The following is a 16,780-nucleotide window of genomic DNA, read 5'->3' on the forward strand; positions in this document are numbered from 1 at the left end:
AGTCCCCATTTCCTCTTCCACAGGAAGTCCTACTTCAACTAACCTGCTTTTTACACCCAGCTTTGCTAAACTTCTCCAAGAAGTAGCTAATACTGCATTAGGTGTAAATATTTTATTTAAAATGCTTCCAGACAGATCTAAGAAGCTATGAGGTAATCAGCATACATCCCTTTCCTTTGACAATGCTTTTTAGGTATTTAAATTTTAGTGAATGCAGAATACTAGAAAAGCATTGTCACATAACCTTAATTCTTTATTAACAGGTTAATTGTCTCTGGCTTTTCACTTCTTCAGTGAATGAACAGTAACAGTCAAAATGAAGCTGCTGAGGACTGGGCTGGGAGAGATGGGGAATCACTGCAAGGATAATGGGATTCACCGGAATAAAGAACTCAGAGAGGTTGTTCTTGGTCAGAATACAATACAGACCCAGCTGTGAGCAGCAGGAAGGACTAGACCAGCATATCCCTTCCACCCACAATGGTTTTAGGATTCTGTGATCGAGAGGGAAGAACAGTAAGAACTGCCAGCCAAAGAGAGCAGGGGCACACCAGCCTCCCCAGAGGAGTGGAACACGCCTCTCCCACATCAGCCAGGCCTTTTACAGACTCTGACATACAATTGTTCAGTACATTTGCCACTGACTGGCAGCCTTAACTTAGACTTTTCTTTTGAGCTTGTTATCTTAGACATAGTAATTACTTTTCACTCTTCATTTTAGCTACTGGATAATGGAGAATTATCTGCCTTACAAAATTCTGTCACATTTTCTCTCAGTACGTGCCAGCCAGCTCAAAAAATACACAGGATAACCATTTTCGTTATACTCAGTCTGGGCCTGTTCCCTTCATTTCCACCACACTGCACAGCCAGAGCATTCATTATCCTCCTCAGAACATTCCCTCTCAAAAAATACAGGAGACAGTTTCCCTCTCTGACACTTTTATAAACCTCAGGTAAAAATTCTGGGAGGCTTCTTTTTGCAGGAGATGAACTACAGAGCGGGAGAGACTTTTCCTGGCAATTTGTTCCTTTGTTTCTTCATTGCCATTAGTTTTGCAGCAGCCTGCAGGAAGTGTCTGCAGGAGAATTCTGAACTACAGGAGAGGATTCTCCTTCAGCATATAAGCAGAGGACTGTGTCCCACAAAAAATGCTCCACCAGCCCTGGCTTGGTCTTTTGTGCCTCACCTGCCTGCACAGTTTCAATGCAGAGTTACTTAAAAGCCCAATTAAGGTTTCTAACCCAATTGGGTTTCTAAAGCAGACAGAAGCTACCAAAAAAAAAAAAAAAAGAAAAGTTGTATTCTCAGTGCTACAAAAGTTGAGATTCAATTTTCCATATCATTTCCTCTGCCAAAAGAGAAGAACTGAGATCTGCACTTTTATTGCCCTAGGTGAAATATGAGCTGGCCCTAAACAGGGCATAAATAAATTTGTTTTCTGCCCTTCTGTGACTGGGAAATGGAAAATTTATTTTGCTTTCTAAATTCTGCATTCAGAATCCAAATCTAGCTAAAATATTGCCTAACTTCATGAAAATATCTCTTAAAAACTCAGAAAGGCCTTGATAAATCATAAATCTTTAGGTCTAAAATGGCAAAAGCAATGATCTCTGAGTAAAGTACTATCTGAAGGAATTACACTAAGACTTACCTCATTGGAAAGAAAAAGTCTTTGGAGCAGGGAAATAACTAGCCAGATTACAGGGAAATAGTTCACAGCACCTATTTTACAAATCAATGCATAGCTGATAACCTAGTTCATCATTTCACAGCACATGCTACAGAATGAAGAGCTGGCAATCTTCCCAGTTTGGACCAAACAGCATAAGAAGAAATTTGCAATTACTAGAGAATATTCAATGTCTGTCTTTGCATCAGCTGGAAGGTTTGGACAATTTGTTACCTTCAAAAGATTTCATTTCCTCTGGTGGGGAGAGGGAAGAATTAACAGACGTGATAATACGTCATCTGTTTCCTTCTGCAAGATCAGGGGTGTAAAACTGGAGAGCTCTGTGTTACCTGTTTCACAGTGTGTGCAGACTATTCTATTAAATGGTGGCAATTTCATTGGTCTGTAAAATATTGTTAAAAGATATCAGCCATCTGCCACTCTTAGACAATTGCTCAAGTGAAAATTCTGACTTTATGATAATATTCTTGTTACAGCTTTGTACCTGCTACAGTAAGCAGGTGATCAACACCTATAAATACTTTTTGATACAACAACCAGGGCACAGAGGGACAAGTGTCAACAGAGAGAAAACATTTCACTGACAAGAGACAACTGGGGTAGGAAACTCCCAAGTCTCCCTTACAAAAATGGAAACTTTAAGCTGTGACTCAGTTTTCCTGGTGGACACTCTTCTGCAAATTGCATTGTTTGCTGTTGAGAAGTCACCTCTACTTGCAGAGAAAAGCTGCCTCTTCATTAGATCAGTTTTCCCACTGAAGTCTAAGCTGGGACCATTTTTGCTCTTGGTGGAGGACAGGTGCTGCTGGTTTGCTTCCAACTTGCCTGGGTTTCAGAGGACCTAAGTCTGGGAGGTGTGGTTTTTTTTATTACACTGCCATCCACAAATTTCAGGGACCAAATCTGAGCTATCTGCTAAACTTACAGGCAACAGAAGTCAGGGCATAAGTCCCACTTGGTGCACCCCACATACTCAATTAGCACTCTGATTTCACATTTGATTTTTTCTCCCCCAGGTGCTCAGGGGTCCCAGCTTTGCAGCAAACAAGCACGTGTCCTATCCAGCTGCTGAGGTTGCACAGGTAGGCTGCCTGTGGATTATCAAGAAAACCTCATTTGCATCCTACTGCTTGATAACAGGTTCACAAGAGGGGACTCGGCTTTTGCTCATCTTGTACACATATGCAAATCTGTTTTCTCATGTTTCTTTTTGAAAGGACAGATTGGACATGCTGCTTCCAGTAAAAAAGCACACTCCAGTTTCAGAACTACAACACAACTGGAACCTGCTCTCCCAGATAAGGATTTTGTGTCTTATTCTTGAAACAGAGTCCTGCATTCTGCACCACAGCAGCACTGTCACCTTACACTCTAAACACCAGTGACCAAAACCTTCCCTTACCATTTGCTTGTGCTTTTTTTCATACCAGTTCTTGGGAACACTTGAGTGCATTTCCAGTAGGCCTCAGTACAAAAAGCAAGCAAATCAATTCCTGCAAAGCTGCACAAAACCATTAAAAGCTACTGCCACAGCTGCAGCTGGAAAGCCATTAGCAAGCAGCCTGTTGGGAAATAAACACACAAAAAATTAATCCAAATCTGCATCAAACCCATGCATCTTAGACCATGCTTCAAAGGCTGCCAAATCCCAGCTCATCCAAATCCCATACAAGGTGAATTCCAAATGCTTCAGCCTTCAAAACTTTTGAGGAAGATACCAGTAGTTTGCAAAGCCCATGATGAGAAATGAATCCCACAGCTAACGAAGTCTCAGCTGCAACTTACTGAAATTCAGTAAGAACAGAGCAGGACTTCAGGATGAAATTTCAGCTTCTCAATGAAAACCTCAAGTCATCAAAATTCCAAGTCCAGTGTTGAATTTCATGACCCCGGTTCCTTAGTCCTGCCTACCTGCTCAGTGACTTCATGCATCCCATTCACTCTTGCCCCTCTACAGCTCTCCAAAAGTTCACCTCTGAAATTTCCCATAACCTCACTAACAAGTGCAGAAAATCTTGACTTAGAAAATACTAATTCTGAATAGCAGATTTTCATGGGACAAGGCTTGCCAGAATGGTTCCCAAAATGAGCCTGTGACACATGGTCAGATCCAGTGGCAGGACATGACATACCTAGCCAAGCAGTCCCTAAGAACACCCGCTGCCAAACAAGCGTAACACTGCAATGTTTGCCCTTGAGTCTAGGCCAGGAGTGCTGCAAGAGCAATCTGCATTTAAATCAGAGTATCAGGACTGTAAGCTACTTCTGAGGCAAGGATATGGAATATGGATATTGAAGGGAGGCAGGAGACAATACAAGATTGTCAATTAAAACAAAATGGCTACCATGACATCAAATCTCCAGGATGAAGACATTCCTCCCAAGAAAACTGAAAATTACTCCAACTATCCATTGTGACATGCAGCACTTCAAGTTCTATTTATCTTAATAACAGAGTAAGAAAAATGGATGACTGTGGTGGTAACTTGTGAGGTGGTTGGGAGGAATCAGGGCCATCAGAAAGCTTTATGCAGTATTTCTGCTGGCAAACTGGTATTAACCACTGTATAAAAGAGAACAGAAAGAGAAGGAACACTGCATAATTAATTCCTAGAGTAGGAAGCTGTGTATCACAAACTGGAGGCACCAGTGCAGAGTGAGATAAGCACTGCTGCTGGTAACTGTACACTGGATTTCTAAAAGGCTTTCAGCTGCTATTCCCAGAGAGCTCTGAGATGGCACAGGATAAATGACAGATTTACTGGTGTTACTTTTTACACAAGACAAAAGAAGGGGCAGAAACAAGCAGACAGTCTTCCCAACTCTGTAAGCCAGCATTTCCACAGGGATTGGCTCTGAAATAGTGCAATTCAATGCTTTCAAAAGCAATATAAAAGGAGAGTACTGAAGTAATGAAGGAGGGAATTTTTCTTGTCTTTTCTCATTCCAGGCAAAGCTGACAACAAAGAACTGAAGATGGTATCACAGCACCAAGTGATCAGTGAATTAAGCAAACCAGTTCAATGTCAATGAACTCAAATGTGTAGTGAAAAAAAAACCCAAGCCTATACAGAATACTGACCTATAAATTAGTTACTGCAGTTGACCCTAGAAATTTCTGAAGTCAACTAAGAAAACTCTAGAAGCACGCTAGCTCAACAGTAATTGAAGGCAAATTATTCTGTGATTTCCCAAAGAATATCTGATAGCAAAGATATATCTAAGATGCTGCAAATAGTTCTTGTCCTTACTTCCATTTAAAAATATCCATTTTAGTAAGCAGCACAACTAAACCTCCTACTCCTCCACAAGATACATCCCTACATTGTTGAAATGACAGCTATTATAATGTCATGGAAGAAAAAGAGTTTAAAAGAAAGAGCAGGGGAAAGCAGAGGATATTCCCAGTGAAGGCAAAGCATTACGATGGTTTTGACAGAATTTCCAGGTGGGTCATTAAAGGCTAAGAGCTGCACCAGCAAAAACAAACTTTGCATGCTCAGTGACTCAGCTCTTAGCATTGATAAAAAAGGGAAAAATCCAAGGCCATTTTCTTACAAGCAAGGTGAAAACAGCAAAGAGGGAGCTTGACCATTTTAAGTTTAGCAAATTCATATTTGTCCTGAAGCACATTACAGTCAGGCTGAACAAACCTGATGTGCAAGTTATTGAAACCCACGGTTTCATTTACCTTCCTATAGGAACTGCAATTAAGTGCATACATCTCTGCTTAGACTCTCATGTTTATTCTCCTACAAAAAGCAAAGCATGGTATTTTGCTAGTGCAGGCACCAGAAGGCCAGCATGACAACACTGAATTTAATCTTAAGTCTCTGAATAGCATCTTGTTGGTTTGGGTTTTTTCCCATGATCTCCATAGCTATGCTAAGGGCGAATCTGTAATTGGCAATTTTTGTGATGCATTAATCTGTAAACATGCTACATGGACTGGAAAAGTGGTAATAAACTGAACGAGAAATTTAAACCATTGATGGAAAACAAATTATATCAAGAGAGATAAGCAAGAGAAATCTGAATTATTCCCTTACTCCTTGCCCAAGTTGCAGTTTGAGTGACTTCAAGTGTCCAGATTGCCATCTTAGTGACCACAAGTGTCCAAAGTGATGTGAAACAGAGCCTGGTCAAATTCCAAAACTTAATGCTGTTAATACTTCCACGCTGAGACCTGGCCTTTCCATACACAGCAGTGCTACTCATCAAGTGGTGAATTTTTAGCATAATCAAAGATGTAGCAACGTCACAAAGTTAAAAGGGTGCTCTTGGCTCTACAAACAAGCCCTGCTAGGGAGCCCTTTAGATGTCTGAATCTCACAGTCCAGACTGAGAGCATTTCAGTAGCCACAAAGATGAAAATTACTGCATTATTATTACCTAATCTGATTAGTCCTGATTACACCCAACACTTTCTATCTGACTCAAGCAGAACTGTGTACTTTGACAAAAAACAAGGGAGCAGTAAAGCACATAAAGCTGTGCCTGCAGAAGTGCAAACTGCAGTAACCTCAGCCTACCACTTCCATAATGCAGGCTTAGTGTAGCTGTTCAGCATGATGAGCACTAACATGGATTCCTGAATCACTGAATAAAACCACAACACAATAAAGTGCATCAAAAGAAAAAAAAAGGCAGAGATGTCATACACTGTTTGCAAGTGGCCACCCTAAATTAGCAGACAAAGCATTAAAGTTTTACAGCCCTACCCACACATACTGGCATCTTGCAGAAGGCTTTTTCAGTTGGTTTTAATGAGATAAGGAGGAAGGAAGGACACTAGAAGTTTTAGAATATAAACTTCAAAGGAAAGAAATTGGAAGATCTTGGCGTGGGAGAGGAAGGAAATGAGACATTTTTGATGGAAATGCACACTACTAAAGAACTGAGTAAATTAAGGAATAAAATTAGGAGAAATCACTTGTAAAATGGTTTCTAAACTTCCAAATGCTACAACACTGGATACAACCTTTCAGAACTTTTAACCTGAACTCCAACAGTTGGCTTTAAATAAATTTCTAAGCATTTCTTAAACTTCCAATGGAATATGAGAAGCATTAGTAGGGATGGACAGGCTTTTCCAGAGTAACTCCCACTTTAGTTTGGACACAGTTTGCTGATGTGTGACCATCAATGGGGAGCCATCACAGATCCCAAAAGAAGCAGAACCACTGCTTAGCAGACATAATGAACAGAGGAGAATATGCTAACCACCTCTGCTACTGTGCACCCTCCCCCCTCAAACCATCAGAAATTAAGTTAAATTAAGCTATTTTTAGCTTGAAGTTTGCTGGTATTGTTGCTAACAAGAAAAAGGGGGTTCTATACTAAAACCCCAGAGCTTTCTCCTCCCTTCCACTGTAACAAAAAGATATTAACACCCCCTTCATATCTTGGCCTGTTTCCATCCTGCCTGCCTGCCTCCTATGGCAACTATAAATTATTCTTTCAGATTACCTGAGGTTCTGGGAAAAAAAAAAAAACCCAGCACTGGGTAGACTATGACAGAATCATGGAAAAATGAGTATGATGCCATTAACAGGACAGGCAGCATCAAGAAAGCTATTTCTTAAGAATACCTTTATACAGAATGTGACACTGAATAATGAAGAACAGCTCAACAGCAGAGTAACTACCACAGGGCAGAGATAAGGAAGGCTGTGTGATATTCAGAGAACATTATAAAACCTGGAAGAGTACTTGCAAGTAATTGCATTTAGGGATGTGAAAAGGCAGAGGAACTAAACAGACATGAGGAGTTTTTTTTTTAAATGACTGATGCAAAGTAATTTCGAAGAAATAGAGGAAAGGTCTGCCTCCATTGCACAAAATTGGATAATGCTACAGATCTGCTACATATTTGAAAAATCCTAGCTACCAACAGGAAATACATCAGACCAGAAGATCAAGGGGAAAATTAATAACATTTTATATCTGTCTAATCTCAGCAAGTGTTTTCTGTATTTATGAGAGAATGCCTGCATCATCCAGAACAAGCAGACACACTCTCCCAAAATGAGCTTCTCTGTCCACTGAGAAGAACAAGGGAGACTAAACTTAGGAAATTTATTCAGCTGGAGATGGAGGAAGAAATGCTCATCAAACTTGTAAAAAAAAAAAAAAAAAATCACCTGTTTAACAGCTACTTTTCTTTTAAAAGTTATGATTCATAACAAACACTGGCTTGATACTAATGCAGAGACAATGATAGGAAAAGCCTGCAATTGCCTAATTTAAGGTCTCTTGGGGATAAAGTGTGGTAAGACTGACAAGGGCTCAGTGCCATACACGGTACCTGAGCCCAGGAGAACACGAGTGAAGAATAGCACAATCTCCACTCAGCTGTTTTCTGCCATCAGTCTCAAACAGACACTTCTATAAAGCCTGTAAGGAACACCAACAATATACACAGGAACAGAGTTGGGACACAAAATCCATCCCATGTAGCTCTTCCAAAGAATGCAGCAAAAACCAAAAACAACCCTTAAAGCCTAGAACAGGCTGGAGAAGAACATTACTGAACAGGAACTGACTTGTGTGCAATCCAGCCAAGAATTAGTACAAACCAAGAGGTTTCTGTAGGATCTTTTCTAAAAGCGCTCAACTGGTTTAGTGCTACACAGAAATAATGAAGTGCTGGGTCAGTGCTTCCTTCTCTAGTCCCCATTTTCCATCCTCCAAAAAAAAAAAAATCTTATGGAAATACACTTACATGAATCTACTCTTAATTGGTGTGATTCAGATGAACTTCATTCTTCTCTCAGTGATGCAAGCAGGAGAAGGGATTTGCCAATGAGACATTTTCTCCATTTTGTTGCAGTAGATTAATACTAGTTGTGTTGCATTGCTTAAGATCTGTTGTACAATAATAGCTAAAACCAAATTAAAATCAAGGTATGGACCACATATAACTGAAGAAGTCTCAAATTGAATTTCTGCAGGAAATTGGAAGTTTGCCCTGCACTGCACAAGATGCTTTAATAGAGAATCTTCAGAGCTCTCTTCTAATCCTTGTTAGTCTTTAATTCTGCTTCTCTATTCTGCTATTTTGTACATGCCATCCCACATGGTGGCAGAGTCCCCCTGACCCACTCTTCCTAACCAACCACTGAAGACCTCTCCCAGCAGTAGAAACTGCAGCAGCAGCAGCTGGGGCTCCACATATGGAGCTCTAAATGATGGGGAAAGAAGTGAAGCTGGGTATTTGCTCCCTCTTTGTGATCTTCAAAAATAGGCCTGTGGATAAAATACATAAGGTAGGTTCTTTTTCCTGATTATTGTTGCTGGTGTTCAGCTGAGAAATCTTCACTGAAATCAAACTAAAGCAGTCAAAAATATGGTCTCTTAGCTGTTGTTGATGGCCATAAGACTGTTTGCACCCACAAAAAGGATCTTCTCCAACAGCTTTACTGTAACATCCAGCCTTTTGCTGCTTTCCTCAAATTAAAAGTTTCTGATGGCAAAGGTTTACATTAAAAGGCAACTTTTGTTCTAACATGGTGGCATCATACTGTTTCCCACCATGCTTGGAAAAAATAATTTTAAGACTCCAAGGGAAAGACTACAAGACTTGAAAAAATATCCAGCTTGCATGATTTCTGACTTTTCAGGAATTCCCTGCACACTCCACATTGGGAATGCAATCTTCTCTACTCCATCTGGCTGGACAAACGTGCAAGATTTCCCAGGATCTGCTCTGAAAGGCTGCCCATCACCACAGAACAGGAGTACCATAGGAAAGTGAACCATGGCTCTTGTCCTTCTTGCCAGCAGTCCCTGACTGGTCCCAATTGTTCAGTATAAATGTTATTCTCTTTTGCCTGCTCAGGTTATCCTGAATGATCCTTTATTCCATCACAGAACTTCCTCAGCAGTCTCTGAAGTCTTTACCTATTTAAGACCCCTCAGGCCAGCCCCTGTAAGGAGCTGAATTTGTGGGGCACCTGTGGATACATTATAAAATACTGTTCTGCTCACAGGACTAACAGTGCTAAACTCTCCAGATTCTACTGCAGATTGATTTGCCTGGCTCCACACTTGCCAATATCAATTTAGCAGTGCAAACTGCAGGGGAGAATTGCACAAACCCTCACCTGAGGCACACATGTAAGCCACAGCACTCCCTATGACTTCCTCAGGAAAAGAGCAGCAAACAGAACTTCTGGCGGGGAAGCAACAAGCTGGACATGAGACAAAACCTCTCACTGTCTAATGACTTATCACCCATTATTTGGAAGGGATTTACCTTAAAAAAAAATTAATTCAATTGAAAGAGCTGATGCAATTGCAAGGGACAAAATGCACTTTAGACAAATTGTATTTTAAGAAGGTATATAAAAGGGCAGAGAGCACTGACTTCATTTTACACAACTGAAAAGGCTCTGGGTCATTTGTGGACTGTACTTGGAGAAGGCAGATTTACTCATACATGAGGAGGAATGGGAAAAGAGATGAACAAGGAAACATTTTTATGAAAACATGGCACTTCCATTTTGGCAAAAGAGGAGCTGCTATTAAAGACATTTAAGCGCTGTGATATTATAAATCCCATAATGAGCAAAATTCCAGACAGCATGAGGGAGGCTGAAGAGAAGGCCCAGCTGATGAAAGAATCTCAGTTTGGGCAAGGACTTTAAGAGAAGGACACAGAAGCAGTGCAGGGGTCTGTCATGCAAGATCTTCAAGAAGACAATAGAAAGGAAAAAAAAAAAATCACAGGTCCTGAGAATTTTGTATATATAAACACACTTGAGATCTTACCTATATGGTCCTTGAAAAAGTTAATTCTGGGACTAAAACATCCAAGCCTTTTCTTACCATTTTTCTAACACATGACAAAATTGAAATACTTAATAATTGCAATTAGCCTGTCATTGCAATTACACACCATCATCAGGAGCTGAAAACATACACACAAAGGAAGGAAATACTGACATTTCAGATTTTCTACCTACACCCACTAGGTTTACTAAAGCAGTTTTGAATAAAAGAGTATTAAAATAACACAGAAGAATCAACATTAGGAAATGAGCCTCAAACTCTGTTTCAGGCTAATTGCATGAGGGAGAAAACACTAAGAGTCAGCTTCCAAGAGCAGAGGGTTGAGGATAAAACTTCAGATTTACCACCGTGAATGCAATTACAAGCAGAACAAAAGCGGTTTCCCGGAAATTCACGCATCAAATGCAACAGCACATTTTAATTTATGAATCTGCAGACTTCACATCATCATGATAAATGGATGACAGTAATTTTTTAACTTAATGTCAGTGGGTTGTAAAGATTAACACCCACATTCTTCCTTGCATAAATTAACTATCCAAAAGCGATAGGCTGAGACTGATTCTCTGTTCCTACAAGCCGTAACAAATCTATGAACAACAGTATCATAATTTATAATGTTACATAATTACAATGACTTTTTTTTTTTACACAAGTCATTAACTCTTGCTTTCCTTTATAAGGAAAAGACCTCCTCTTCAACCCTTTGCAAGCAGACCTCTTTTTCACTTGTAAAGACTTGAATTCTTTTTTTTTTTTCTGTAGTGCTGTTTTCCTTTAATTATAGTACAATATAACTGGCAAGAATAAAACACAACTGAAAATAAATCCAATTTCAAGAAGATGCATGAATCTGAAAAGCAAAGACCAATAGACTTAGAAAAAGAAAAGCAGCATTTTGTTATTATATATCATTTCTAAGAGCATTAAAAACAAACAAACAAAAAACCAAAAAAAACAAGAACACCCCACACAAAAATTAAAAAAAAAAAAAACCAACAAAGAACAAACAACCAACCTTCCAAATGCTCACAATTCTCCTTCCCTGAGTGCCAGTGGGACAGGCAGTATTGTCAGCACTAACTGATCTCTCAATCAGTCCGAGAAGAAATTTAAAATTAACTTTATAGTAGGCAATTCTCTTGTATGATCCAGAGTTCTGAATCACCAGAATCCCTAGGGAAAGTGTGTTTACTGTATTTCCTAAAAAGTGTCCTGTAACTCTGAATGCAATTCTGACACTCCAGGATTCATCCTTTCCCCCCCACCTGCAAACTCAGCAGCTGCAACTCCCATGAGTGAGGAGCTGACACCCTGGCACAATCATTATTGGAATGCTTAAATTTATTCTTCAAGTGCAAGAAATTTTGAGGGAAAAAAAAAACCCTGAAATGTGCCATTTCAATGAATCACAACTGTATAGATAAAAATATTAGCTCAATAAATCTGACAAAAGATTTTTAACCTACTATGAAAACTCCTGAGTTTAAAAGAGATTAATGTATTTTATTCATTAGAAATTGACTTGTTTCATCTCCTTATTAACAGCTTTAGCAATACCAGCATAAATTTCAGGAAATCTCAGGAACAGGGAAGATTTGCACTGTAAGCAGGAGGCAGGTTCATAAAGCCCTTCCATCAAAGGCTAACTTACACAGGGAGAAAATAATTCTCAGCTTCTGCTACTCTGCATGAAGATGCTGAGATACACACAGGAGAGTAACTATGAATAACTAAGCCACACTATTTGCAGTAAATTCTTCTGCACTCAGACCTAAGTCACTTGCCAGGTACACCAGCTAATCTGTTAAGCAAGGAGAATTTCCCCACCCTGAGGAAAAGGCTGGATCCCACAAAGGGCCTGGACAGCCATCTCTGCCCATGCTGGCTGCACTGGAGTCCCCACACCCTGATGGTAAGGAAAACACCACTCACTCACTGGGACTCCACTGCAGCAGCTTCCAGGCCCCACAGTGCTTCACAACACAAGGATTTCTGAACTATGCATGTGAAGGTGCATTTTAGCAGGAGCAACAGAAAAAACAGGCACTGTGCAACTGAAATTCTCTTGTTTTCCTCACTAAGGAAAGTGAGACAGTGAGGACAGAACCTTACTTCAGAACTGGAATCTTTAAACTGCAAAAAGTGAAACAGCTGTTACCAGTCTTCTTTTTAAATGATGAAGACACTCGCTGCCTCAGTAAATAGAGTTTACTACCCAAGGCCTTTTCATTGAAGAGATCTGTAAAAATATATTTTGTGTGACAAATATCTGTGACACTGAAAATTCCAGAAATTCTACTGTGCATTCCACAGGAACTGGAACACAGGGTATCACAAGAGCCTCTTGTTTAAGGTATAGTCACAGAAATATGCACTTCCTTTCCTCGGAGACCTCTCCCAGCTGCAGAGAGGATTGGAAACTGCAGAGGTAAATGAAGCTGTGGGGATGGATAAATGCACCCCTGTCACACCCAGGGACTTCTGCCCAGCTCTACACCATGCACAGCAGGAACATCCACTGCGTGGGCACCTTTGAAACAACAGCAATGCTTTCACAAATCATTATACACTCTCATCTTTCACTGGTTTCCTGTTGAAAAGTGATGAAAAATTTTCAAAGCATATAAAAGAAGAATTGGATTCTGAAAATTATCATACCTGATACAGCAAGGAAATCATCAATACTTGTTATATCATCCACAGCTTCAGTAAGAACACGGATGTGGTTCTCCCACGTACTCCTGTACATCTCCATGTTGTTTTTCACAACTTGACTTTTTGGTCTGGCAGCAAGAGCTAAAGCAGCATTAATAACCTGTACCAAAAACAGACAAAACCAACTAAATAATTATTTCTTCAGAAATCAAATCTTATGTTTTACTTAACATAGCAAAGCAGTATTCCTCTTCTCCAAACAAAAGCTTGCTCACCTTTTGGTTCTCTTCTCAAGCAGAACTATCAGTCAGATGTTGCTTAGGCCAACTTCCATTTCAGCTTCATAAATTAAGAAGCTGATGGAAGAGGACAGAAAAATCCCAACATTTTGCTTTTAGTTGGAAAATGACACTATTCCAGTTTGCAGGATATCAAATACAGGAGGTTTTCACTCACACACTTACCAGAACAGCAACCATCATTTCAGTCCTGAGTTTAACACCAAGAGCTTGCTATGGTGTATCTCCACTGAGAGAGAGAATAACCAGCCTCTGTCACATAAAAGTGGGAGGCTTTCCCAGAACAACAGGTGTGTCTTTTAGGATCAGAGGTACGGGACACAACACATACTACACCTAGATAAAAGCAGCAGTCTGGTTGTACTCAGTCAGTTCAGACTAAAACCAGAAATTATATCCACATGAAGAGAGCAGATTTCGTCTCTTTCAGAAAAGACTAACTGAAGGTGGAAACACTGGATCCCAGAGTGATCATTTCTACAGATACTTCTTCAGTCAATAAGCTAGAGATGCTTTTTCCTAATATGGAAGTTTATTGATGTTACATACATAAACATTTTTAAATTAAACTAACACATATGCCAGGTAGAAGCTGAACATTAACCTTGCCTTTCCCTTTCTTTCCTTCTGAATACTGCTTATTTATCAAGGGGGAAAGTATTTTAGGACAACCAAACACCATGCAAAACATGGGGAATAAAAACAACACACCCTTGTTGCTGAGCATGGCAAAGAATTAAAAAGCACAGCAAGAATATCAGGAAAAGAAGAAAAAACCCCAACATCCCAAATGAAATATATTACAAGTTATCTTTTACTTTCTGAAAAAGGAAGAAACTGTTCAAGATGCACACTGGCCCTGGAAAGAGACATAAAAAGGTTTTGCAAGATACTTTAATAGACTAGAATATGCTGGTGCAGTAACAATGAGAATTCTGCCTGCCCCATTTTGGTCAGCTGGGTTCCTGACTTGATAACAACATTTGTTACAGTACAGGAAAAGAGCAGAAGCTCTGATACTGCCAGGAGCAAAAGGCATCAAGGCTGGAATAAAACAGGCAGCACCTATGTCCTGGGGGACACGTTTATAGAAGTGGGGATCCAAGCTCTAATTAATAATTGCGTTGGTTTTGCATTAGCTGACATTTGGGAGGTGGGAAGAAGTCACCCAGGGAAATGATTTTTCTGACAGGAGCTGCTGAGAGCTTCCTCCATGCCTAAAAACACCAATCAGTGACTGGTTTTGAAGAGTGACACGTTGTTAAACACTAGAAATCTGAACACACCCCTATCAAAACACATGTTAAAAATGAACAAACTGCAGGAAAAGCTCTCTATCCTCTGGATCTGGGAGAGAAGTTCTTCCCTGTAGAGGCTGGGAAGCCTGCAAAAGACTACAGCACTTCAAGCCTGAAGAACCAGGCTAGGAGACACACCCCTCTGGGGTTAGAGTGAGAAAAGGATCCCTCCCATAAGCCTCTGCAACCACACCTTAACGTTTCAAGTTTTATTGGCTCCCCCAGTTGATGTCACCCCTGTTCAGCTCCCTTTTCCATACCCCTAGCATGTTTTCTTCTTTTCTGGTCCCCGTTGGCTCTCATTTGCCACATTGCCCCACCCCTGTTGCCTTACTGATTCCCCTGGTTTCCTGCTCCTCCCTGCACCACTTTTCCCTGTTTCCACTGGCCCTTGTCCCTCAGATCCACCCCTTCTACCCATTATCTGACCCCAGCCTTCCACCCTGTTTTTGTCTTTATCCCTGTACCCTCTTAGAATGAACACCCTTTGGCTCTCTGAACACAGACCCATCCTTGCCCTGTTTGGTAGCTCCTTTTTGGCCAGCGTGCTCCGGGCCCTGCAGCACAAAGGATCGCTCAAAGGGGCTCACTGAAGTGCAGCACTTCCCTTTGCCCTCCTGGCACGGGGCTGGGCAGGGGAGGCCCTGGGGCTCCAGCCAAGGTAGGGCTGGGCTGGGATGGGCCCCACAGCTGCAGGGCAGGGGCAGGGGAGAGCCTCATCGGCCTGAGAGTCCAAGCCTGGCTGTCCCTGTCTTATTTTCTGGAAAAATCCCCTTGCTTGAGATTTTCTACTGGCAAGCTGAGAAGCCTCCTGGTCTGGAGATGGTTTTATCCAACACATGAATTGTTTTTACTTAATGACCGATCACCATCAGCTGTGTCGGACTCTGAGGAGTCAGTCAAGTTTTTATTATTCATTCTTGTTAAGCCTTCTGTCTGTATCCTTCTCTTTCTTCAGTATAGTTTTAGTATAGCATTCTTTAATATAATATAATACCATAAAATAATAAATCAGCCTTCTGAGAGCATGGAGTCAGATTCCTCATCTCTCACCTCCTCCTGGGGACCCCTCACAAACCAAACACCCGGCACTGAGATCCCGGCCCTCCCCAGGCACGGCCACCCAAGAAACCAAGGGGGCTCTGCAGCCTGGGCAGAAAGCAGCCCCTGGCTGGAGCTGAGCACAGCAGTGCTCAGGGGCTGCCCCGTTCCAGCCCAGCCCCTGAGATTCTGGCACAGCCCCAGCACCGCCTGAAGAGCCTGAAGAGCCCTCACCGGGAGTGCTCCGCCCTGTAGGGATCACAGGGATCCCCATCTGCAAACCCCAGGTGAGATTTTAACTCTTTCAGTGCCCAAATAAGGCTTGTAGACCTTCAATCCTCCCTCAAGGGAGAGAAAAGGACAGAGTGCGGACACGTAGAGGAACAACATGAAGACACCAAGGTCTGTAAAGAAAGAATCATGTCCCATATGGCAGAAGAATGGAGAGATGCCTTAAGTTTAAGCTGAAATCCTCTTGTAAAGCTATGGAGAAGAATACAATTGACACATCAGTCTCTTTTTCTTTGTGGGATGAAGCATTCAAATTGAAAATAAGAGCAAAGGCGTCTATGTTAAAGTAAGCAGATGTTGAAGTAGCTGTGATCCCATGAGAAGTTTGAACAGAGAGAGAGAAGAGTGATGAAGACCCTGTGCCCCCAGGGAGAGAAGAAGACCACCTCTGTTCCCAGAGATGATTTCAAAGATAGATAAAGAGAACTTTTACTCTTAAACAGCTCATCCTTAAAACAGTACCCCATAAATTGACGTGGCTGTGAGAAGGCTGCAGAAAGATGGGAGGGACAATTGCAGATTTTCCAGGCAGCTGCTATTTGTGAAAATTAAAAGCTATGAGGGAACTGTTTCTTGTGGAGAAGTCTCCATGGCATGGCAAGAGACACTCCTCTCCCTAAGTGAGCTGAAGAAAGGTTACTCCAGAGGTGCTAAACTGACTGAATTGTTTCTGTACATTGTTAGTAGGAAAGAAAATGTTGTGGGG

General features: G+C 41.1%; 1 protein-coding gene across 3 annotated transcripts in view; it reads right to left on the reverse strand.

The window, feature by feature from the left end:
* Positions 1–16,780, reverse strand: part of CTNNA3 (catenin alpha 3) — a 418,277-nt gene that overhangs the window by 104,925 nt on the left and 296,572 nt on the right. For all 3 annotated transcript variants that reach the window (XM_084210853.1, XM_084210854.1, XM_084210852.1), the window contains exon 11: positions 13,149–13,305. In XM_084210853.1, coding sequence (XP_084066979.1) covers positions 13,149–13,305 — 157 coding nt within the window. The remainder of the gene's footprint in view (positions 1–13,148; positions 13,306–16,780) is intronic.

The sequence above is a fragment of the Fringilla coelebs genome (genome assembly GCF_963513975.1).
Source record: "Fringilla coelebs genome assembly, chromosome: 8".
NCBI lineage: Eukaryota > Metazoa > Chordata > Aves > Passeriformes > Fringillidae > Fringilla > Fringilla coelebs.